This window comes from Notolepis coatsorum (genome assembly GCF_963971535.1).
Source record: "Notolepis coatsorum genome assembly, chromosome: 10".
Lineage (NCBI taxonomy): Eukaryota > Metazoa > Chordata > Actinopteri > Aulopiformes > Paralepididae > Notolepis > Notolepis coatsorum.
Genome location: NC_140174.1, coordinates 7,118,278 through 7,144,452, shown reverse-complemented (window position 1 = coordinate 7,144,452; position 26,175 = coordinate 7,118,278). Strand labels below are relative to the sequence as shown.

General features: G+C 48.1%; 2 protein-coding genes across 2 annotated transcripts in view; one reads left to right on the top strand and one right to left on the bottom strand.

The window, feature by feature from the left end:
• Positions 1-91: 91 nt before the first annotated feature.
• Positions 92-2,239, bottom strand: neurl2 (neuralized E3 ubiquitin protein ligase 2). The gene is made up of 2 exons (XM_084323210.1): positions 1,177-2,239; positions 92-373 (listed from the first exon to the last, which is right to left on the bottom strand). The coding sequence occupies exons 1-2, from the start codon at positions 1,967-1,969 to the stop codon at positions 258-260; spliced, it is 909 nt and encodes a 302-aa protein (XP_084179336.1). The 5' UTR covers positions 1,970-2,239; the 3' UTR covers positions 92-257.
• Positions 2,240-14,738: 12,499 nt separating this feature from the next.
• Positions 14,739-26,175, top strand: part of tex2l (testis expressed 2, like) — a gene marked incomplete at both ends in the record, with an annotated part of 32,194 nt that continues 20,757 nt past the window's right edge. Inside the window, 5 exons of the mRNA XM_084322332.1 lie at positions 14,739-15,607; positions 15,780-16,068; positions 21,213-21,413; positions 24,677-25,028; positions 25,500-25,756. Of these exons, the coding sequence (XP_084178458.1) occupies positions 14,739-15,607; positions 15,780-16,068; positions 21,213-21,413; positions 24,677-25,028; positions 25,500-25,756 (1,968 nt within the window). The remainder of the gene's footprint in view (positions 15,608-15,779; positions 16,069-21,212; positions 21,414-24,676; positions 25,029-25,499; positions 25,757-26,175) is intronic.

Here is a 26,175-nt window from a genome sequence, read left to right as displayed (position 1 = left end):
ACACCAGCCAGGAGTTAGAAGTGCATACACCAAAAAAGCTCAACTCATTAACAATTAACAAAAAGTCCCAAGAACTGACACATGTAATTCCATTGCAAAAAAAAAAGAGTAACACTCATTTTGATTTTCAGAGAGGACAAAAGGAGGTTAACTCAATGACTGACTGAGCTGTGTAACTGTGCAGAGCTGACTCGTGACGCAGTGTTCGTGCAGTGGTATCCATCCATCCATCCATCCAGCACCAGGGTTGATGTCCATCACTCGTATTTGCAATACTGTTTGAGTTTCTCGGGCAACTCTAACCAGTCGAGGGCCATCCTATGGACTATGTGTTTCTGGATGGTCTGCCTACACAACGTCTGCAAGGAGGAGACTGGAGAGAGAGAGAGAGAGAGAGAGAGAGAGAGAGAGAGAGAGAGAGAGAGAGAGAGAGAGAGAGAGAGAGAGAGAGAGAGAGAGAGAGAGAGAGGAGGTAGATGGAGTGGGGGAACAGACAGGAGAGGTAGAAGGGTGAAGGGGTTCAAATTGAGACATGGTTGGACTGAAGACAGTTCTGTGTGTAAGGAAAGAAAAGGAAAAAAAATAACTTGTGCATCTCATGCATTATTATTTTTTTTATCCACTTTTTCTCCCCATTTTCAATTTTTCTCCCATCCCAATTTCGTATTATCCAATTCTCCCCTCCCCTGTCTTGAACGTTGCTAGACTATGCCTCCCACTGGTCGGCTGTAGTGAGGATAGAAGCCTTGCATCACGTGTCCCCTCCGGTACACGAGGAGGCAGCCTGTCGCATCTTTTCACCAGACAGCGCGGACTCTCAGTGGCGAGGAGTAACGCGTGGGAGGCTCACGCTGCCCCCGTTACTTCCTGTTTCTGCTGTACAGGCGTCACCCAACCGACCTGTAGGAGTCGCTGTCCACAACGTCCAATCCCCACCCATCGACTTCCACCCGCTATACCTCTGCCAATTGAGATAGTATGACGACTGGCCCCAAGCCGCAGGCAATGCTGACTCGAGAAGGGAGTCGACGAGACCGGAGTCTCTTGCATTGGTGATGAGCACAATCTCCGCTACGCCACCCCAGCCGCCCTACATGCATTCTATTGATTTCGCCTTCAACGGACCAAACCAAATAATAGTTTTGTGCATTGTCATTGTGTGACTGTGACACTCACATCCGTAATCCACCTGTATGATCTGGACACACTTGGTGGCGGCGAACACGTCCACCACCGCGTACAGAGGCTGAGCGGTGGGGATCCCCTTCGCGGAAGCGCCCATGTCCTCCCCGTTGATGACGATGTGCATGTCGGCGAGACCTGTACGCCCGTTAAGCGCGTACAGCACCCCTATCCGGCTGCGCCGCGCGGTGGGCGGCAGGGCGTTGGTTTTGTACAGGTCGTCCAGGATGTGGCTGAAGCGCCCGGGCCGGCTCCGACCCACCAGCTTGTCTCTGGGGATGCAAATGTCCCCCCCGATGTACAGGTGAGTGTCTGTGAAGAATGTCTTGGGCTTATTGTTGACGGCGACGCCGCCTCCGTCCTCGTTGACGGCAACGCCTCCATCCTCCCCGTTTCCGAGCCTTCTCCCCCCGCCAGCCAGGCCGTCCTCTCCATCGGCGGCGCCCCTGATTTCGATATCCTCGATGACCTTGTTGTGGTTGCGGGTGATGGCGAAGATCCAGCTATCGCCCACGTCCGTCAGGTCGGGTAGGGAGTACTCGGGGACCACGTCCAGGGCCGCGGGGTTCCTGGCCGTCAGGCCCACCCGGAGGTTGCCGCACCAGCCCAGCTCCTTTTCCTGTATCTCCACCAGAAAGATCTCCCCGGGGCTCAGAGGGTGTTTGCTGAAACACACCCCATTGGCGAAGCTCTCCACCCGGGTGGCTTGGGTTCCGGAAGGATCCAGCATCACGTTGCTTCCATGGATCGGGTGGAATTCCACAAACCGGTCATGGAAAGGCTCCATTTCCCCCCTCCAAATTGTGCTAGCTAGTGTGTAGCTAGGCTAGTTTAAATACAATCACTCAAGTGTGGGTGACAGAAAGCCGGGCTGTCCAGCTATACGATAAGCTCTGAAGGGTATAGCCTGAAGAGTTTCTTTGCGCAACAGCTGTCAAAACAACTTAGACACAGACTTACAACCCACGCAAATTACACAGAAAGTCTAGTAGCTACTCTCCCAGCGGTCTCGCGAATCTTGTCGTTTGGATTTGACAGTCTTTAGCAGCAGACACATGGTGACTGCAAAGACACAAGCGCGCTCACACACACAGACACACTATCATGCTAGCCCTGGCTGGACTAACTATCTGCTGGCTACCCAGGGTTCGTTCTGGTGCCGTAGAGGGCTATTTCTGAACAGCTGCATGTGTCAACAGATGGCAAGGTATGCAGGGCAAGACACACACACACACACACACGCATGCGTGCACACACACACACACACGCACGCTCGCGCGCGCGCGCACACACACACACACACACACACACACACACAGAAGGAGGAGGAGTCACCAGGGGAAATAAAACTTGTACCCCAGTGTTCATCTAGTTTGTACCGTACAGCAGGGACGTGCACAGGACTTTAGAGGGGCAGGTGCTCAAAGGCTGAAAAGGGCACTACACTTGTGTGTGTATATATAAACCGAGTGCACGTAGCGCGCGTGGGCGATTTTCAAGGGCCCTTTCCGGGCGGGGAGCCCCCTTTTTATGCTTTTTGGGGGTTTTTGGTGATCAAATATTGAATATTGAACTATAATAATCAGTGCAGGAGCTCACTTATCCTTGAAAGACACTTTTATCACTGACTTAAAAGGCCCACACATCTCCATAAATGTTCAGGGGGGAGGGAATAAGTGCTTACCCTACAGACCCCAAGAAGTGCTGTATATTCTGTATTGTTTAATATAAATGCATTTTTTATTCCAATCCCGATTTGTATTTGAGATTCCCAAATCCCATCGGACTTGACTTCTTCGTGTCCCTCAATGAGTGTAATACCAGCATTCAACAGCGGTTTCTATCATCATCATCATCACCACCCACGCTATGCATAAAATATATAGGTCCGCGGAGAGGCACGCTGAGGAGGCCGTGCAAACTGCAATGGAATATGGGGCATCTCTCTCTTTACCTAATATTTTGATTATATCCTGACATTTTTCAGTTGGAAGGGCAGTCTATATGCGGAACGGTAAAACTTTTTTTTTTTTTTTTTTTTTCAAAAAGGGCACTTTTTTGATGAGGCTCAAAAAGGCAGGTGCTCAGGCCCCCCTTGGCCTCTATGTGTGCACGTGCCTGCCGTACAGGCTAACTGTCTAATCATCATAATGCCATAATACTAGATGAATAGATAGATAGATAGATAGATAGATAGATAGATAGATAGATAGATAGATAGATAGATAGATAGATAGATAGATAGATAGATAGATAGATAGATAGATAGATAGATAGATAGATAGATAGATAGATAGATAGGTAAGGTAAATCACAGCTTTTCAGATTAGGATCAGTAATAAAAATAATAAAATAGAATACATAGTTAAAAAGTGCGGTTTGATTCAGTTTAAAAATAGGCAAAAAATTATCAAATAGAACGGACAGTAAAAAGTGTGATAAAATAGTTAAATAAAAAAATATAACAACAGAGCAGATGATGATGCTAATGATGGAGCGTCACCGTCGGTTGTGTGATAGTAAAGGGTTAACCGGCTGTCGTGTGGGTTAACGATCCATGCCAGTCCCTTGAATACATTATGTATAGGATATACACTTTCTATACATACTGCTATCTGCTGTCTAAATATAGTTATTTCATGCTAATTCTGTGTGGGTGGGATTCAGATGTAACGAGCTATAGGCCCGTTAGAGAGGTTTCTTGAGATTAATTATCACCATCACATAGTGTTTGTCATGAAAAATATGGAGAAGACATAGCCTACTATCTATTTGAATAAATGTACACTATGCTACTTATAACATTGAATTATCATGTAAATTAGCCAGTGCATATCTGAGCATAGCCATCTTCATTATAGGTTTAAGTGAAGTAAATCTGCATTTTGCTATGATGCCCCTCTAATGAACTCCAACGGTCCTTAGAGCAGTCCCCTCTGTTGCAGAGTTTAAAACCTTGATCTCCAACCATTGTCAAACTAGTTGTACATGTTTTATTTTATTTTTTATCCTTGCTTTTTGCCTCCTCTAGTCGTCTTATTGTCATAACTCTATATGCTGTGTGATTGTATATGCTTTTTTATGCTTGTTTCTGTATGTACACTCAACGTGACTCATAGAGGGCTTTGGCGTTACTATCGAATTGCCCTGGAAATATTCAGTCAGCCAGCCAGCTGGTCCATCAGTAAGCCGGCCGGTCGGCCAGTCAGCCAGTCAGCCAGCCAGTCAACCAGTCAGCCAGTCAGCCAGTCAGTCAGCCAGTCAGTCAGCCAGCCAGCCAGCCAGTCAGCCAGCCAGCCAGTCAGCCAGTCAGTCAGTCAGCCAGTCAGTCAGCCAGTCAGCCAGCAGGCCAGTCAGCCAGTCAGCCAGTCAGTCAGCCAGTCAGTCAGTCAGTCAGTCAGTCAGCCAGTCAGCCAGTCAGCCAGTCAGTCAGCCAGTCAGCCAGTCAGTCAGCCAGTCAGTCAGTCAGCCAGTCAGCCAGTCAGTCAGCCACTTTCCTGAGGCAGTGATGGATGAGGGTTGTAGTGGCTGACCCCAGCTGCAGTTTGCCCATTGCTGTATAGCCTCATATTGTCATTTCTAGGCCTCCTTATATCTGTATGTAGGCCAACGAGAGAGATAGAGAGAGAGAGAGAGAGAGAGAGAGAGAGAGAGAGAGGCGGACAGACAGAGGATAGTGATTGAGTGGGAGGGTGAAAGAGAGATTTCTCCATTGTTTTTAAAAGAATGCCTCAGGCCAAGGCTGCTCCGTGCACTCATCATTGCACATGAAGCACTAATGGAGATGGTGGTTGAGTTTGAATTGCGCCGTCATATCAAATGACAGTCAAATCTTATACTGTATGATTATAAACTTAATTTTGTTCACCACAAATTAGGTTAATGTTGTGACTATGCAATTTGTTACATAATTGTTTTGTCAAATAGAAAGTCTCTCTCTCCTTCCCTCCCTCTCCCCCCTCTCTCCATCCCTCTCTCCTCCCTCAATCTCTCTCCTCCCTTTCTCTCTCTCTCCTTCCCTCTCTCTCCATCTCTCTCCCCCCTCTCCATCCCTCTCTCCCCTCCCTCAATCTCTCTCCTCCCTTTCTCTCTCTCTCCTCCATTTCTCTCTCTCTCCCACACTCCCCCCCCTCTCTCTCCTAAATCTCTCTCCTCCCTTTCTCTCTCTCTCCCACACTCCCCCCCCCCTCTCTCTCCCTGCCTCAATCTCTCTCCTCCCTTTCTCTCTCTCCTCCCTTTCAATTCTCTCTCTCTCCATTTCTCTCTCTCTCTCCCACCCCCCCCTCTCTCTCCTCTCTCTCTCTCTCTCTCTCTCTCTCTCTCTCTCTCTCTCTCTCTCTCTCTCCTCCCTTTCCCTCTCTCTCTCTCTCTCCTCCGTTTCTCTCTCTCTCTCTCCCCCCACACTCTCTATCTCCCCCCCTCTCTCTCGCTCGCTCTCTCACGTGTGTGAGTGTTGTTGGTGCTCTTTCTCCCTGCCTCAATCTCTCTCCTCCCTTTCTCTCTCTCCTCCCTTTCAATTCTTTCTCTCTCCATTTCTCTCTCTCTCTCCCACCCCCCCCTCTCTCTCTCTCCTCTCTCTCTCTCCTCTCTCTATCTCCTCCCTTTCTCTCTCTCTCTCTCTCTCTCTCTCTCTCTCTCTCTCTCTCTCTCTCTCTCTCTCTCTCTCTCTCTCTCTCTCTCTCTCTCTCTCTCTCTCTCTCTCTCTCTCTCCCCCACACTCTCTATCCTCGATCCCCCCCTCTCTCTCTCGCTCGCTCTCTCACGTGTGTGTGAGTGTTGTTGGTGCTGTGTGGTATTTGATCTGGATTAGAATGCTGCGGCCATGGTTGTTTTCCTAATCAGTTTGGTAAGCTGCTGGAGCCGCCGGGATGCGCGGCAGCGCGCCTTCACATCTGGACGCGGTGATGAGGGAGAGAGGACCGCCGCGCGCACGCACGGAGAGCGCTTCACCAATATTGTCACCGCGCCGGTGAATGAAGACCAACAAGTGGAGAGGAGAGCTTCGAAACAGACGGTTCTATTTAAGTGACTTTTTCTGGTACGTGAAATAGCTATGATAGTTGTGCGTTGTGGGAATGTGTTATTGTTTTGGATTGTCAGTTGGTCCCCCCCCCCTGTGTGTCGCACTTGTCCTGACAGCGCGCAGCGCTCAAGGGCCAACCACAAGAATGATTATTATTATTATTATTAATAATAGAAAACTCGAATTCAGCTGTTTCTGTGTGTAGGGATCTTCAGAAGCTTCTCTCCAGGGAGGTGTCTGCATTGCTGACAGGACCGACGTATACGTATTATATAGGAGAAATAATCTTATGGAGGCGATTACCAGGTGATTATATTGATTATATGTATATTCATAAAAAATACATTCAGAACATGTACACAAGAGACTTTCCCCAATGCTTACCAGAGTTTCACCAGATACCAAATGTGTTTTATTCTTTGCTATTTTTCGGTAATGCAGTGGTGAAATAAAAGGTGGGTAAACTCTATCATCAACAAAAATCAGCAATAATATAAAATAACCGTATGTTCTGTGATCTTTTCGATGCATATTTTCATTAAAAGACCACATTTCCATTCTCAACTTGCATCAATCTGATATATCATTTACTACAATCCAAGGCCTGCTATGATATGATCTTTATGGATATATTATTATGTCATATTAAGATGAGTATATCAAAAGGAGGGCATCAACTCTATTACTCATAAAAGTGGGTAAACTGAGTTTGAGTGCAGTATTACCCTCCATTACATCCCTGAATGTATGCATGAATAACAAACAGGGAACAAAGGTGCAGCAAAACGAAGCATAATTCACACAGCAGGCAGCAAGAGGACAAGGGATTGTGATGTCAGTGGCTACTGGCTACAATCAACCTGCTCCACCAAGCCCAGGCTGTCAGAACAGAGCCTGCTCCACCGAGCCCAGGCTGTCAGAACAGAGCCTGCTCCACCAAGCCCAGGCTGTCAGAACAGAGCCTGCCCCACCAAGCCCAGGCTGTCAGAACAGAGCCTGCTCCACCAAGCCCAGGCTGTCAGAACAGAGCCTGCTCCACCAAGCCCAGGCTGTCAGAACAGAGCCTGCACCACCAAGCCCAGGCTGTCAGAACAGAGCCTGCTCCACCAAGCCCAGGCTGTCAGAACAGAGCCTGCACCACCAAGCCCAGGCTGTCAGAACAGAGCCTGCTCCACCGAGCCCAGGCTGTCAGAACAGAGCCTGCACCAAGTGCAGCTTCAGTCCATAATCCGCCTGTATATTTGTCAGAATTCACAGTAAAAGCCTGTATTAATGTTAATCTGAGATTGTCACTGTCTGTGTCTGATCACACACACACACACACACACACACACACACACACACACACACACACACACACACACACACACACACACACACACACACACACACCACACTCACTCACTCTCTGTGTCTGATCACACACTCACTCACTCACTCACTCACACACACACACACACACACACACACACACACACACACACACACACACACACACACACACACACACACACACACACACACACACACACACACACACCGTTGTCAAATCAAGTGTTCCTTTATTAATCCCCTTAGGGAAATTCAAGTGCCATAGCAGCATGGTGGGGGTACAGGTAGGGTAGATACATAGATAATAGAATATCCGTCCTTCAGATGAGACGCTAAACCGAGGTCTTGACTGAATTCGGTCGTTAAAGAACCCAGGAAGTCTATCGTAAAGAGTAGGGGGGTTCCCAGACGTTCTCTGGTCAAATTCCCAATCAGGTCTCTGACATCAAGGCCACCTAATCCTCCCCCTTAATTGGCTGATATCAATCCCTGTCTCATGAGCCGTTCAGCCATTGTAGTGTGATGTGTGCCGGGTGCCAGTGTATGGCAGTCATTGTGTAGTGTGATGTGTGCCGGGTGCCAGTGTATGGCAGTCATTGTGTAGTGTGCTGTGTGCCGGGTGCCAGTGTGTATGGTAGCCATTGTGTAGTGTGCTGTGTGCCGGGTGCCAGTGTATGGTAGCCATTGAGCCTGCGTAGCCCAAGGTTGGGTGCTACCAGTGGTGGTGAAGGAGAACATTTCCACCATAATTGTAAAGCGCTTTGAGTGTCTAGAAAAGCGCTATATAAATGCAATTAAGTATTAACTATTATTAATAATAGAACATAGAACAAAGTGCAAATAATAATGACAATAGTGATAACAGTAGTGAACAGTAGTGGGTGGCAGGATTCAATCAGACAGTAGTAGTAGTAGTAATGGTTCAAACTGTAGTAACACACTCCTAGACACACTATCTTGTCTGGTTAGCACAATTGCACTTGAAGCATATTGCTGTGGTTCATACTGTATCTACACAGTATCATTCAGTTGATCTCACTGTGGTTCACAATTCTATATTTTAAAGAACACGCCAACATTTTGGGGAAATTAGCTTACTGTCTTCTCCAGAGAGAGACAAGAAGATAGATACGTTTCCTCTCTGTGCGTTCAGTAGAAAGCTATCTGGCTGCATGTTAGCCTAGCTTAGCACAATGAATGGAAGCGGACAGTGACGGGTAGCCTATAGGCATTGTCCAACTAACACCTCTCCCGAAGGCTACCCGTCACTGTCCACTGATAGCTTTCTACTGAACGCACAGAGAGGAAACTGGTATCTATCTTCTTGTGTCTCTCTGGAGAAGACAGTAAGCTAATTTCCCCCAAATATTGGCGAGTTCCTTTAAGTTCACTTTGGTGCTGGAACCAATGATACGAAAAAATAAAACCAGTGTATGAACACCGATGGAACAGTTGGAAGTGTTCTTGTTGAAAATATTATTATTATTATTATTATTATTATTATTTTATTATTATTATTATTATTATTATTATTATTATTATTATTATTATTATTATTATTATTATTATTATTATTATTATTATTATTATTATTATTATTATGTGATCGCCCAGGGCCCCTTAGGGGACTGTATAACCCATGCTTAAACTAATTCACTAACCTAACTGTCACAAACCACTGGACTCCTACTGATCAGATGAACGCTATTCATATTCTTTTGGAGGTAAATGGTAAATAAATAAATTACAATTTGTTCCTCACATTTTACCCATTCACACACACATTCACACACCGACGGCGGAGGCGACCATGCGAGGTGCCAACCTGCTCATCGGGAGCAATTAGGGGTTTAAAAGTGTCTTGCTCAGGGACACTTTAAACACGCTGCCCGGGAGGAGCGGGAATCGAACCGGATCAAACCTCCGGATTACCAGACGACTGCTCTACCTCCCGAGCCACTGTCACCCCCCCAAGGTCTTTCAAAATGGATTTTAAATATAAATCTTGACACATTTTCAGTACTATCATACCTACCTTGGCTATATGGATCACATCTGTCCCCAAAAAAGCTGGGGCTTGCTTGTGCGGTTTGGTGCATTCTTGTGAAGTCCCATTTCTTCTACAGAATTGCACGTCTGCCGCTATATTTAACGCTGGAACAAGCAGGGTTTATTTTCCAATACTGTTGGCTGCATTTGTAGGACAGCAGCAGCAACAACAAGACAACAGGGCCACAGTGAAACTGCCTGTCATCTGCTCCCCCAGAGGTGACTGGATCAAAGCATTATTATTAGACATTAGGCTTGTCTAGGATAACGCAGCTGGTCTGGCATTTCAATATCAAAGTCCGGCCAGAGATTGGACCTTTATAGCCTCAAGCCCCAAAAAAAATAGGTTGTTTAGATTAGTATTTGAGTATTTTAGGGTGAGGAATGTACCGTGAGTATGTGGGGCAGGTGTGTGTGTGTGTGTGTGTGTGTGTGTGTGTGTGTGTGTGTGTGTGTGTGTGTGTGTGTGTGTGTGTGCTGACCCAATCCTCTCTTTCTCTTTCTCTCTCTCTCTCTCTCTCTCTCTCTCTCTCTCTCTCTCTCTCTCTCTCTCTCTCTCTCTCTCTCTCTATCTCTCTCTCTCTCTCTCTCTCTCTCTCTCTCTCTCTCTCTCTCTCTTTCTCTCGTGTGTGTGATAAAAGGGTGTGTGTGTGTGTGTGTGTGTGTGTGTGTGTGTGTGTGAGTGTTGGAGCCATTCTGATGTATTTCTTTTTGATTTACATTTGTTTTTTATACCTCAGTCTCTAGCCATCTAAGATAAGATAAGATAAGATAAGATATTCCTTTATTGATCCCCTTGGGGAAATTCAGGCATCATAGCAGCATGGGGGGGAGGGGGGGGAGGGGTACAGGTAGTAAAACAACACAGTATACAGGTAGTAAAAGACAACACAGGCAGTGTAAACAATTTGTTTGTATCTACCCCACATACATCATCCAGGGTTTGGTATTTCCAATTTAGGCTGGGGGTGTGTGGGGGGGGGGGGGGGTGGGGGGTGTGGGGGGGGGGGGGACTTTCAGGTGTCAGGTTGCTTAATGGCCAGGTAGAGGGGGCATAGAGCATAGTCAAATGTTTGGTTAATCGTGCATGCTGAAGATACTACCTGGTTTGCTAACAAAAAGCCAATACTGTGTGTGTTTGTGTGTGTGTGTGTGCTGTGTGTACGTGTGTGTGTGTGTGTGTGTGTGTGTGTGTGTGTGTGTGTGTGTGTGTGTGTGTGTACGTGTGTATGTGTGTGTGTGTGTATGGGTGTGTATGTGTATGTGTGTGTGCACGGCGTCGCCAGTATCCTGGCACCCGGCAGCACCCTGGGAGATGGTCTAATGCCGCCCCCACAGCTCATTTAGGGTGAGAGTGGATTAGTTAGAATCCACCAGCTGCTGTCGAATTGGTTGAAAGTGTGCCACACAGTTCTGTATAATAATACGGTTACATAAGCCCCCCGACCGCTGAAAGGTAGTCTTTTTAATTCACATTAAGGAGCGGGCTCAGTTGACCCGGAAAGTCGGTGAATGAGGATTCTTTAGGCCTTTTATTCTGTCGCTTCTGCTCAGCCATCCAGAAATGTCTCCTCTCTCTGCCACATTCTCAGAGAGCAAAGGGGCTTTCCCCCACAACCCTAGACGGTTGTTGTGAGCCGTCAGCCAGGTTTCAGGATATCGCCTGTGACCAGGGGTGTAGCTCCAGATTCTGGGCCCCATGAAAGAACGTATTTGTAGGCCCCCAGTGAATGCGAGCGCGCGTAAGCGCGCAAGCGGAATTTTTTTGTGCCATTTTTTTATTGATGAAAACGCATAATATGGTTTTTACCTATACATTCGGATCAGCAGTTCAGCACCTGCACTGTTGGTGGGTGAGCCTAGTAAAGGATGTCGCATTGCGTTCATCTTCAATGAATGGACCAATGCAATAGTCTACCAAAGCCCCCCCCTCTCTCTCTATATATCTCACACACACACACACACACACACACACACACACACACACACACACACACACACACACACACACACACACACACACTTCAGAAACAAACATAGTATCAATGAGAGCATCAATAATACACCTGAGTGATGTCTAGTAAAAAAAAAAAAAAAAAAAAATTTTTTTGGGGGCCCCCCCAGTGCTGGGCCCTTGGAATCATCCTAAGCTACCCCCCCCCAGCTATGCCCCTGCCTGTGACGGCTGATGTGTTTTATGGGGGTGTTAAACGAGAACACCGGTGACACTGACACACTGACACAGGTAGGGATGGGAATCGAGAATCAGAATCGATTGGGAACCGGTTCCTATAATTGTCCGACTCCTGGAATCGCATGCCTCTGTGACTATCGATTCCTCTTATCGATGCCATGTTTTTCCGACAGTTGCGCATTTAAAAAAAATAACGGTAGCGCCACGCATGCAGGCAGCCATAGCAGACTGTTTGATTCCTTGACTAGGAAAACCTAAAGGGCTCGATATTGCGACTGTTTTGTGTGTGTGCAGTGAAAACTGAAAGTGCTTTGCATCCTAGTCATTCATTTACATGGTAAAGTAACGTTAGCCGCTAGCTAGCTAAATAGCCATGCGCTCATTGCAGAGAGAGACAGAGAGAGAACACTGAGCTGGCCTTTATTTATACAGGTAGGTTATTGCTAACAAATTCTCTTTTGCAATAACGACCTATTGAATGCAACTACAGTTCAATAGATTAAATTAGTTCTCAAATACATTCTTTTATTTAAGTGTATAGTTAATACATTTTCTTACAGTTTTTGTATTTTTCTGACATGGGGGCTCAACAATAAATGATAAATGACAATCAGAAATGTCAAGTTGCATGTTGTTATTCTAACCAGCTTAGTTCTGTTGCATTTCCAATTTATTTATTTAAATTATAAAAGTATCAGGAATCGATAAGGGAATCGGATCGATAAGCAGAATCAATAATGGAATCGTATCAATAAAATCTGATCAATTCCCATCCCTACACACAGGTCCGCTCGGGTGAGTGTTTTGGGGTTGGGGTGATTGATTGAGAGCATCTTTGAACTACGCTCTACCATTCATCTTACATAGTTACATAAGCACTATTTAAGCTGCTCAAGAAGGCATCAGATCATGTCGGAGGGATGTGATGTTGGGGGTTTTTAGGCTGGCGGCTGCCTCTTAGCGGATGAGTTTAGGAGGTAGGTGGGGGTGGGGGGGGGGGGGTGGGTTGATGTGTGGAGTCTCACTTCAGTAACTATGAACAATACTAAGGGATATATTAAAATCCCACTAGTGCACTCTCCCAGCCCTCAGAGTGGTCTGTGTTATGTAATACAGTTGTTTACTGGTTGTTTATTTGTCTTTACAGACCTCTGTTTTCCCTCTCCTATCTCTCTCACTCTCTCCCTCCTCTCTCTCCCTCCCCCCTCTCACTCCCTCTCTTTATCTCTCCTCTCTCTCCCTCTCTATCTCTCTCCCTCCCTCTCTCTCCTCCCTCCCTCTCTCTCTCCTCTCTCTCTCTCTCCCTCCCTCTCTCCCCGTCTTTGTGTTTACAGACCTCTGTTTTGCATGTCAATGTGTGCTGTTTGATTGATTGATTGATTGATTGATTGATTGAACATTTTATTAACAGATTGCAGAATGGATACAATACAGTACGGCTCAATACAAACAATTGTTAAGGGGATGCAGACCAGAGAAAGACTTTCGTCTTGTTTACATCACGGTCCCCCTGTGCTGAAGTGTACAGGCACAGGATGGGAAAGATACACTTTCAAAGATACACTTTCACTCAGATGCAGTGCTGTTACAGTTGTAATATAAATTTGTTAATTTGTGTATGCTGACAGACTGCATTATGTACTGTATGTACAGCATAGGCCCTCACACATTATAATTTCAAATAGGGTTGGGAAGTTTACAGAATATGAAGGTATACCGTCATGGATCCATGCAAAGGTATGGATTTTTACGACATATACATATTGTAAAAAAAAAAGTCAATCAAAATGTTTCTTGCTACAGTATTAAAAAAAAATAAGAATAGACCATTTTCTTTATGAAATAGCACCGTGACAATGTATTATGAAAAATGTGTCATATCACATTGTTTTTACTGGAAAATATTGCTCAGCTCTATTTCAACAAATTCCACATTGACCTTGTTACTATTTCCTCATGAACCAATCAGCCCCAAGTCTATTAGAATCCAGCTGGATGCGGCCTGGTTTGAACACGGTTTGGGGAAGAAAGTCTCACATCTATTTTCGTAATTCATCAAAGTCTATTCCATATGTGGAGCATTGGCTGTGGAGAATTGCTTATCATTTGGCCCCGATTCCATCCCACTTAATCAATAATACAGAGATTTATGATTTATGTACGTTCCCTCATATTCCCTCAGCCAAACGACATCATACAATAATAAGAAAATGGCATCTTCAAGCAGAGCCCCCAACCAGAAATAAATTGCTGATGGAAATGAAGCATAAATATTCTCTCTCTCTCTCTCTCTCTCTCTCTCTCTCTCTCTCTCTCTCTCTCTCTCTCTCTCTCTCTCTCCTTCCTCTCTCTTTCTCTCTCTATCGCTCCCTCCCTCTTCCTCTCTCTCTCCCTTCCTCTCTCTCTCCCTTCCCCCCCTCTCTCTCTCTCTCTCTCTCCCTCTCTATTCCTCTCTCTCCCTTCCCCCCTCTCTCTCTCTCTCTCCCTCTCTCTTCCTCTCTCTCTCCCTTCTCCTCTCTCTCTCTCTCTCTCCCTTCCTCTCTCTTTCTCTCTCTATCGCTCCTTCCCTCTTCCTCTCTCTCTCCCCTTCCCCCCCTCTCTCTCTCCCTTCCCCCCCCCTCTCTCTCTTCCTCTCTCTCCCTTCTTCTCTCTCTCCCTTCCCCTCTTTCTCTCTCTCTCCCTCTCTCCCCTCTCCCTCCCCCCTCTCTCTCTGACTCTTTTATTCCATCTCCCCCTGGGTCTTAATAATGTCGCTGACCGTGTTCATTATTTCTCTTTGTCTTTCACTAACTCTCAGGAGCCTGGGGTTCGCAATGTAAAGATAAGAAATGCAGAGAAAGGGGGAAACGATGGAGGAGCAGGAGAAGGTGGAGGAAGAAGAGAGGAGGAGGAGGAGGAGGAAGAGTGGATCCCCAGGGCGCGGCACCTTGCCCTCCCCCTGCTGCCCTGGCCGGCGGGATGGCGAGGCACCTCGCCCGGGGCATCGTGATCCACTTGACGGGCTCCGAGGGAAACTGGGACAGCCTGGACGACAGCGAGCTCATCTTCTCCCTGGACCACGACGAGGGCTACCCCGCCGTCTCTCTCCCGAAGGCCAAACAGCGCTCCGAGGAGGACGAGGGAGGGCTGCGCTCCCCGGCGTTCCACGTCCACCTCTCCCCCTCCTACCCCGGCTCCCTCGGGGACTGCGCCAACCCCAGCCTCCTGTCCCCGGGGGGGCCGACCTCGCCCGTCCACCAGCCCCTGAGCCTGGTCAAGTCCCTGTCCACGGAGCTGGAGTTCAAAGAGGGCGCCACCCTCAGACCCAGGCCTCTGCTCAGCCTCGTCAAGTCCATCTCCACGGAGCTCTCGCGCTCCGAGCCTGAGGTGTCCCAGTCCAAGTCCGACTCGCGCCTTAACGTCCACCTGTGGAAGCAGCTGACCCAGTCCAAAGGCCGCGGGAACGGGGACTCCCGCACCGCGCCACCGTCGCCCGCCGGCTCGCTCTCCCCCTGCGGGGAGGGGCCCCGGTCGGGCTTCTTCAAGATGGAACTGGAGGACACCAAGAGGAAGTTCTCGGAGGCCATGCAGGAGCCCCTGAGCAACATGTTCAGTAAGATCATGGGGGAGGAGAGCGGCGGCGGCGGCAGCGGCAGCCCCAAGCACCAGAGCAGGGGGGCGCAGGGAGCTCCCCTGCAGGCCGGCTCCTCCCCCAACGCCAAGAGCTCCAGCGGGGGAGGATCGGCGGGGAGAGACGGGAGCTCGGAGGTCTCCTCCGAGTCCCCCGTGAAGAGTGCCAAGAGAACAGACTTTGATTTCCTCCCCGCGTTCGACTGGCCTTCTGCCAGGCATGCCCGTAAAGCCGGCCACGGGAGCCTGCCCTGAACACAGACTGAAAGGGGGCGAAGAACTTGCGATATGCACCGATGGCGACACGATGCAGGTGGTAGCCATTGAAACGCAGAGGCGTCCGCGCCGACTCACCGTCGGGCCCCTGGTTCCTCCGCAACCCCTGGTCAGCAGCACCACCCCCCCTCCTCCTCCCCCTCCTCCCCCACCCCTGCCTCGTATGAGTCTGTTCTGCGTGGCAGCCTTGTCCTACGCGTACTTCACCCTGCCGCTTGGGCCCTACCTCTCCGGCATGGCTCTGGGGCTGGCCTTTGGCTTCATGCTGGGCCTGCTGCTCGTCAGGCTGGGGTCCTCCAGGCCCCGCTTACCCTCCCCCTCCGCCTACAGACTGTCCCCGGACCTGCCGGGACGAGGGGTGGAGCCGTGTGACGTCCTCGGCGCTGAGCCTGATGTCCTCAAGGTAAATAGTGTTGCCGTCGGCCCCCGCCCCCCTCCCACACATCATACTGACTTCATTCTCACCAATCAAATGTCTCATATAAACAACATATTAAACACACTTGACAGACAGACTGTTTGAGAGTTATTATTCTTTTCCTTATTGATCATGTTGTCAGAGACGGGGAGGAACCGAGACATGGAGCTCCCTATACTAGCTAACGTCACGGTGACCAATCGCAGCCACTCTTATTGTCTGGGACCAAATACGGCCACGCCCCATTCCCAGTAAAAAGTGGGAATCTCTAGAATGGGTTTCGGGCGACGCTGTATACGGAAGTGACGATAGACAACACTTTCTGTTGTCAGTAGATGGCAGCATTGGTTTAAAATTAAAAGGTGAAAATGTTGAAAACCACATGAATACATTTCCCAAGATCCTTAGCACAGGTCACTGGGATGTGTCTATTCTTCGCCGTGATCTGAACAGTGGTAAACTATTACTGCGACCTCGGTATAGCGACCGCGAATGGTAAACTAATTATCTTAACAAAAGTGCGCTGGTAGCGTTACATATGTTGTCTAAAGGGGGACATATGGTACAATTTAAGATTTTTATGATAATCGGCATATAAAGGACAACATAAAGCATCGTTAATTTGTGAGAAACCTCAATGAAAACGGTAATATTCGCTATTGTTATGAAAATGTGCTAGAATCCTATAAAAATTTGGACGCATTTGGTCTACGTTCCGCTACCTCCATCAGCAGCTCTGGGGAAATAATAAGCACCGCCGCCCCTCCCTCCCTCCCCGCCCCTGGCTTTCCGCACTTACCGTGGCCGGGTCGTTGTGTCCCCCCCCCCCCCCCCCCCCCCCCCGCCGTGGAGATTTTGGCTATGGGTGAATTTTGGGGGGGGGGGGGCTTGTGTAGTGATTGTTAGGAACATTGGTTCCGCCCAAACAATATACCGGGTGGCTCGCTCTACCTGCCGTCCACACGTCAGCCGCCGACTGCAAGCAACGTAGCAGTAGCGTGTTGTATTTCTGTGCTTAATAAATGCTATTCGCTCTGCCTCGAGTCACCGTCTCCGACTCCCATCTCTCGGCACTACAGTATTCACAATATTGAAATTGACGTTCCTCATATTTAAGCAGTCGACTGCTATGGGCACAAGTCAGCTTCACTTCACTAATGACGTGAATGACGTGCGTTGAGTCTTCAGCGAGCATATCGCCTCCTATTCATCTTCCCTCTTCCTAGATCCAGCTTCTTTGATGTCGTCCCCCAGTCCTTCCTCCACTCCCGACTGCTCACTCTTGCCGCTGTGTTTAATTTTTTTTTCTTTTTACAAAGCACAGCGGGACCTATGCAAGTCACTGGATGTGACAAAAAGCTGGCGGTCCATGACTCACTGCCTCTCTCACACCCGCTGTGTTACGCTCAGTACATCTGCTACAGCTCAACGCTTCCTAACGTGTGTCAACAGAAAGTGCCCAGAATGCAATTAGTGTCTGACGTAAAAGAAAGTTCCTCGCTAAAGTAAAAGAGTAGAGCTTGGTAATTACCCCGGTTCTCCTGGCTGAGCTTACGTAACAGAGGGGTCACAGGAGGGGGGACAACTCCAGCCGAAGCGCCCACTGTCCGTTCCACGGGCACTTAGCCGGGTGAAGGGGGCAGACGCTGGTGGCCTCCGGGGGTGGAGGTGGTGCAGGGAGCTGCTGTCTGATGCACTCAGATTATTCCCTTGTTTGGTAATTATTATCCGTTTGTTTGGCTTTAATGTGAGCACCGGGGGCCTGGGGGAGGGTGAGATGGCAGTGATACACTCACGGTGAGCGATGTGGGAATGTTCTGCTGGAGAGTGCTGTGTGTTTTCAACATGAGAAGAGACCAGAATAGATATACGCCGCAGGGCATGGAGTGTAAAACACTTTTTTTCTTTTCTTTTATATATATTCTGTATCACCTGAAAGAAACCCAGCAAGCGAACGTTGTGTGATGTGGAGAAGCCTCCAGATCAGCATCAGTAGTAGGGTATCCAATTAAGAGAAAATGCTTACTGTTTACCTGCTCGTTATCTGATGATTAATGGGCAAAAGGTACTACTGTGATGGATCACGGTTTATGTGGATTTGATTTTAGTTTATTCTTCTGCGCTTTGGATGTATTTTGGGTTTTCTCTGGTGAGCTGTCACTCACCAGACACCAGTTAATTGCCATGCGGCAGGGCAGGTGTGTGGGCTTGATTGCCACCTGATTGGTGTCAGGTGTGCAGTGCCTTCTTAAGTAGGCTTGGTGTACTGTGTTCAGACGATTGTCCATTTCATGTTTTCCCTCAATTGTAGAGGAGTGTTGTCCCAAGCTCATGCTTCTAGGGTTTTCTGTGTCTCTAGTGCTGTTGGTTTCCTTGTTGTCTTCAACTGCTAGGTAGGCAGTGGTGGTTATTTTCTCTTTTTCCCCCAGTTCTTTTATGCTGGTGTTTTGTGTTTTCTACAGCTTTTTTTTTTATTTATTTTATTCCTGTGTTTTCCCCCACCCTCTCTCATCGCTATGCGATTCCAGTGGTTACCCCTCTGGGGTAATTTTAAGATTCCCCTTTTTGTATCGAATCCGGGTGTCAGCATTTCCTCCGGCTTGGGCCGGCCGTCATACTGGCTCAATTGGCAGAGTCAGCGGGTGGCAGTCGATGGGTGGTAATCTGGACGTTGTGCACAGCGACTCCTACAGGTCGGTTGGGGGACGCCTGCACAGCAGAGACAGGAAGTAGCGGGGGTAGTGTGAGCCTCCCACACGTTACACCTCGCCAATGAGAGTCCGCACTGGCAGGTGAAAAGATGTGACAGGCTGCCTCCTTGTGTACCGGAGGGGAAGGCTTCTATCCTCCCTACAACCGACCAGTGGGGGGCATATGCGAGCAACGTTCAAGACAGGGGAGGGGAGAATTGGAAACACGAAATTGGGATGGGAGAAAAATAAGGAGAAAAAGTGTCTACAAAAAAAATATTCCCTTTTTTGTGTGTGTCTGCGTGTGTGTCCTACACCCCTGCATACTTGCTAGTTAGCTTAGTGAACACTAAAGGGAGCATTTCACACAGATTAATAGGCAAAGGGTACAGCATTCTGCACACTTGTTAGTTAGCTTAGTGAACACTAAAGGGAGTCCGTCTTTCTCTTAAACACTCCTTGTGCTACAATTATAATTCTCATAGAGCTTAGGCTCAGCGTGGAACATATTGTATCTTCCACCGCAGAGGTTTCCAATTGTGGCCTTTAATGTCTGGATAATAGATAATAAACATTGCCCTCGCTTATACACTACATACATACTGTATATAATATCTATCCACATCTGTCTGTGCAGTACATACCTGGATATAATCCTATTACATAATATCTGTAGATCGATTCTGTACATATCCTTACCTAGTACCTACCATAGTGTCTTCATACCTGTATCACTGTACATGTTAATACTACAACTCTGTACTGTACATACATCTGATTAGCACTATTACTTAGTAGTACTCGTTTATATATTTAATCACCTGTACTGAATTTCTACTACATGTAACTTTACTGTTACATTTGCACTCTGGTTGGAAGCCAAACGTCCTTTTGTTGTACTGTACTTGTGCTGTGTATGATCACAATACATTTGAAAGTAATCTAATCTAACTGTATTTTAAACACACTTTTAAACGTTAAACTGTTCATAACGTGTAAAGAGACAATAAACCTGACTGACTTCGGCTTAATATGCATTTGAAACTGCGCTCATAAACAGTTTACTGGGAGCATGAGCTCTCGTGGCATCACTTTTAAATGATACCCGTATCGATCCTGATGGTCAACCACGTCGATCGCCATATTCTGAAAAAAATTGCTGTTTGTTTTCGGCAATTTACTATGATAGTTGAAATCTTTCCCCTTACTGTATTCCACCCATAAACACATGTTCCAAACCAGAATGGGTGCTCATTGGAGAACATAATGTCCTCATGCTATATAGTGGGTCATCAATAGTTCCCCCTAATTAATGAAGGACGTATGGCAGGTAGCTACACATATGTTTTATGTTGTCTCTTGTGGCCTTTTGATTTGAAGCTAGAGTATGCACTACTTGTGCTGTATAACGACAAGGAATTTGAATCTAATCTAATCTAATGTCCATCCGGTGTTCTAAAGACATTTCAGGGTTAGATGAATGAGATATACAGTACAACTATGCTGAATATGTTTCTTTTTTTTATCCACCTTTTCTTCCCTTTTTCTATTTTTCTCCCATCCCAATTCCATTGTGCCAATTCTTCCCAGCTGTCTTGAACGTTGCTCGCATATGCCCCCCACTGGCCGGTTGTAGGGAGGATAGAAGCCTTGCATCACGTGTCCCCTCCGGTACACGAGGAGGCAGCCTGTCACATCTTTTCACCTGCCAGCGCGGACTCTCATTGGCGAGGTGTAACGTGTGGGAGGCTCACACTACCCCCGCCATTTCCTGTCTCTGCTGTGCAGGCGTCCCCAACCGACCTGTAGGAGTCGCTGTCCACAACGTCCAGACTACCACCCATCGACTTTCCACCCTCTAACTCTGCCAATTGAGTTAGTATGACGGCTGGCCCAAGCCAGAGCCTAGCGCAGACAGCCGGAGTCGAACCCGGTGTCTCTTGCGTTGGTGACGAGTGCAATGTCTGCTGCGCCACCCAGCCGCCCTGCTGAATATGTTTCTATACCCATTTCGTTAATGATTATTATGAAGTGGATGAACTAGACACGCATGTGGAAGCCGCCCGGGGCTTCAGTGCAGGGTGTTCGCAAGGGCTGAGGGAATGATAACTGTTACACTTCACAAGTACTGAGAATCCTACCACCAGCTCTTCCTACTGTAGTACTACGACAGTGGCTCAGGAGGTAGAGCAGTCGTCTGGTAATCGGAAGGTTCCTGGTTCGATTCCCGCTCCTCTCGGGCAGCAAGTGTCCTTGAGCGAGACACTTACCCCTAATCGCTACCAATAAGCAGGTTGGCACCTTGCCTCCGACGTTGGTGTGTGAATGAATGTGAGGAACAAAAAGCGCTTTGGATAAAATCGTCTATATAAATGCACCATTTACCATTACCCTTCTATGCGACCCCCCCCCCCCCCCCCCCCCCTCCTGCTTTATCAGGGATGGATGAACGAGGTGTGCGAGTATGACCCAGAGACCTACAACCCGTCTCTGACACAGTCGGTGTACGCCACCCTGGAGGGCTCCTGTCTGCGCCTGGACACCCCACGCGCCAACATCAGCCGCAGGGCCACGTACGACGAGAAGGTCAACGAGGCCACCTTCGTCAGGTCGCGTTGCTTCCACCTGGTGCACAGCAAGGTACGCAGAAGAGCTAGCCCCTGCTCATGAGAACTGTTCATTTTGTGGCCATTTTATATCGTGTTTAGGTGCTATTTACTAGGGCTGACCCCTATTAGTCGAATAGTCGACTAATCGATCGAAAGGAGCCGTAGTCGACTGGCCAACCTCTTAGTCGAATGCAAAAAAAAATCAAATAAAATTGTTTATTATATTTTATATTACCGGTATATATATATATTTAAAAAGAATATATATATATACATCATTCTTTCCAAAAGAAAAGACACCCAGAAGTGTGGCTAACGCTAATGGCACGCATACCAGAGGCTAACTGCCTAAGAAAACGGGCACAGAGGCACTGAAAGAGGATTTCACCCGTCTAATGAACACACTAGACTAGACAAATATCAAGATGTATCCATCAGTGGACCAATTGCATGCTTTCGCAGAGGACAAGAAGCCTTCAGTCGACTCCTTCAGACATTAAGCGCCCCCACAGCCCAAATGGAATGATAAAAAAAAAATATATATATATATATACTTTTTTATTTTTTTCATAGTCGACTAATAGTCAACTATCGGCTAATTTTGGCGACTACAAATCGACTATACAAATCCTTAGTCGGGGACAGCCCTACTATTTACTTACTCTTGGGAGGGAGCTCTTTTTGGGGTCCCTACTGTACATCATGGTCTCCACACTGTGTCTATACCCCTACTGTACATCATGGTCCCCACACTGTGTCTATACCCCTACTGTACATCATGGTCCCCACACTGTGTCTATACCCCTACTGTACATCATGGTCCCCACACTGTGTCTATACCCCTACTGTACATCATGGTCCCCACACTGTGTCTATACCCCTACTGTACATCATGGTCCCCACACTGTGTCTATACCCCTACTGTACATCATGGTCCCCACACCGCCCTGTGTCTATACCCCTACTGTACATCATGGTCTCCACACTGTGTCTATACCCCTACTGTACATCATGGTCTCCACACTGTGTCTATACCCCTACTGTACATCATGGTCCCCACACTGTGTCTATACCCCTACTGTACATCATGGTCCCCACACTGTGTCTATACCCCTACTGTACATCATGGTCCCCACACTGTGTCTATACCAGCGTTTCCGTTAGAACATATTCGTGCCGGTCTGGATGTCCTGCAAGATTTCTATCCCCGGACATATTCGAGAAATGCCGGTCAGCCTGGTTTTCCTTTTTACCGGCTGAATGCCACCATCGGCGCCAATGTTAACGTTAATATCGCCTAATCTATGTTTTAAATTATGGCTATGTGTCTAATCTGCCCATCGCATTATCAAAGACTATTTTCCAGTCGGTGCTGTCAAGGCTGTTTATCGCGTCGTTGCCGTTTCAGAGCAGTTAGAAAAGCCCCCGTTTTCAGATAAAAAACAGCTCTTTCTGGAGCATTCTATGAAAATAGTCTTTTAGTGGAATATTCCACAACGTTGATATTCGTCGGCCTTTTTATGAATCGTTTTCAAATAAACGCTAGATGATCAATATTATACGTGCACGCAAGCACATTACGGCCGCGCGCGGATAATCGCCCTGTTGATTTCCTCTCGGACTTTTAGTGAAACCGAAACAAGAAGACATTTCACAAAACAGCTTATAACTTCATCAAACTTACTCTGATTATCCTAACACTGATAACATAGAGTCCTTACCTGACATCAGATGGTATCCAACTGGTATATTCCAATTCCTGATCACCATTCGAAAAAATCGATACGTGTATGGATCCAACGCGATACTGTAGAACCTCATGATCAGCGGGGATCTGAGGTTCCAGAATGAACTGTGTCACTGGTAACCCTGGCTGGATCAGTGAACTGGAAAATGTGGATATAATGTCGCACCTCAGCCAGGAGAATTAAACTTTCCACTCGGGCCTGAACGCTCGACATTTCTGTTTCTGTTTTCTTTCACCACGGCATCAGCGGTCTCTGTGGTGGGCAGACAGACAGGCTCAAAAAAAGAAAGAAAAAAAGATTCACATCCGAGCGGCGCCATCCGCGCTTTATCAGCGTGAAGCAACATGTAATGATTGTTTTGTTCATCGCATAGGCTATTTAATTTGAGCCTATTTTAATACAATTCAAATAATAAAATTGTGCTTAGAGAAATTATTTTCACCGGACATTATGACCGGAGATATTTAAATATTCGGACTTCAACATATTTTGCCGGTCAAAAACCGGTAATTACCGGCTAACGGAAACGCTGGTCTATACCCCTACTGTACATCATGGTCCCCACACTGTGTCTATACCCCTACTGTACATCATGGTCCCCACACTGTGTCTATACCCCTACTGTACATCATGGTCCCCACACTGTGTCTATACCCCTACTGTACATCATGGTCTCCACACTGTGTCTATACCCCTACTGTACATCATGGTCCCCACACTGTGTCTATACCCCTACTGTACATCATGGTCCCCACACTGTGTCTATACCCCTACTGTACATCATGGTCCCCACACCGCCCTGTGTCTATACCCCTGGCTTGCCTTGTCTCCATTAGCTATGTTCAAAAAATGTTATCTACTTTTTCTCCCATCCCAATTTAGTCGTTATGCCAATTCCCCCCTCCCCTTCCTGGTCGTTGCACGCATTTCCCCCCCATTTGCCGGTCTAGGGAGCCCTGAAGTCTATCACATGTCTCCTCCGATACATGTGGAGACAGCCAGCAGCCTCTTTTCACCTGACAGCGAGGACTCTCACTAGGGGAGCGTAAAGCGTGGGAGGTCACACTACCATCACCAATTCCCTCCCTTGCTGTGCAGGCGCCCTGACCGACCTGTAGGAGTCGCTGTTTACAACGACCAGTATACCACCCCCACCGGCTTCCCTCCCGCTGACACTGCCAATTGTGTCAGTATGACGACCGACCAAGAAGCCGGAGGCACCGCTGACAGCCGGATTCGATACCGGTGTCTCTGCGGTGGTAGACAGACGCTTAGTCCGCGCTGCGCTACCCGGCCGCTCGATTGCGTTTCTTGTAAACTCCCCGGTTGCTAGGCAACCTTTCAAAATTCATTAAAATTAATTCATGAATGAACAGCATGGCTTAAAAACCTGGCCGGGTGGTGGAGACGACTCAGATGAGGCATACGCAGCAGCGTCTAGCAGTCTGTCGGTCAGTTCGGGGCACCCGTCCACTCATTCAGTGTTCTCTCTCTGTGTGACCAATGAGCTCTTTGATACGACAGCTGTTCCCGCCACTACTCCCAGGTGTTCTTGCTGCCGTCTGTTCTGGCACGTAAGAGAGTGTGGAACCCCAAGTACCCCATCTGCATCCGGCTGGCCGAGGAGGGAGAGAGAGCAGCCCCCGAGGAGGACGGACGGCCGGAGGGCGGCCAAGGAGAAGAGCCGCCGACGGGCGTCGAACCGGCGACCCAAGACCGGAGACCCAACAACAACCCCAGGAGGACGTCGGCTCAGGACGTCCCCACGTCCGCCACCCTCTACCTCTTCGGCCGGACGGGGAGGGAGAAGGAGGAGTGGTTCCATCGCTTCCAGGCGGCGGTGGTTACGGAGCGGGAGAGGGAGAGAGAGAGGGCCGTCCCGAGTGTGTCCAGATCGGGTAGGAGACAGTAGCTCTCATTATAGGGATAAGGATAAGGGGCCTGTGTCTACGTGAAACGCTACATATGTGTGGATTATGGATTATATGCTCCAGTTCTTTGCATTCCAGGGTCGTTTCGCTTCTAGTTAACAGATGCATGACAATGCTGCGTGGGAAGAAGGCACGAGGGTGGCGTGCTGCTCTTAGAGCACTCAGCATCATCGCAGATGTGTGTTGGCCTCGCGCCAGCTTCGCAGTAGACCGAACAGATGCTTTACTACTATGATGCACTGTGTGTCGGGAAAAAAGCACAAAGCGAGTTGTTTTGAAATGAGCATGAGCTCGGGATCCATGCAGTTCTTAAAGTTGCGGCGGCAGAGATCTGATTGTTTTTTTTTAGACCTGTCGGGGGGGGGGGGGGGGGGGGGGAACACTGAGCTAATAATGAATGATTTGTGTACATGCCGTTTGTCCCCCCCCCCCCTCCAGCAGAGCCCCCCCCGGTGGGGTGGAGTGTGAGCCCGCCGCCCTCAGGTCACGGCCCGGGCAGTCGGGGTTCTAGTAGATTGGGCAGCACTGAAGACGAGGCCCTCTCCTCGCCCTCCAACCCTACAGCCCACGCCAGGTACCCTCCTGCCCTGGACTACCCCGGCTACATGGCCCGCCTTTTGGCCACAGAGCAGCCGAGCCCGGTGGTCAGCCCTGTGGCCAGCAGCACAGAGACCAGCCCAACCGCCAGAGGGAAGGTGAGTCACGCTTACCTTGATCATTGAATATGTCAAACCAAGTCAAGCTTTAATTAAGTACAACCGGTGCAGTGCCTGTTCAAAATGTGCCCGTTCGGAACGTTCAGGCTATTGTTTGGCAGCCAGAAGTGCCGCTTGCAGTGTTCTTGAGAACCTCAGTATTGCAGCTTGCAGTGTTCTGGAGAACCACAGTATTGCAGCTTGCAGTGTTCTTGAGAACCACAGTATTGCAGCTTGCAGTGTTCTTGAGAACCACAGTATTGCAGCTTGCAGTGTTCTTGAGAACCACAGTATTGCAGCTTGCAGTGTTCTTGAGAACCACAGTATTGCAGCTTGCAGTGTTCTGGAGAACCACAGTATTGCTGCTTGCAGTGTTCTTGAGAACCACAGTATTGCAGCTTGCAGTGTTCTTGAGAACC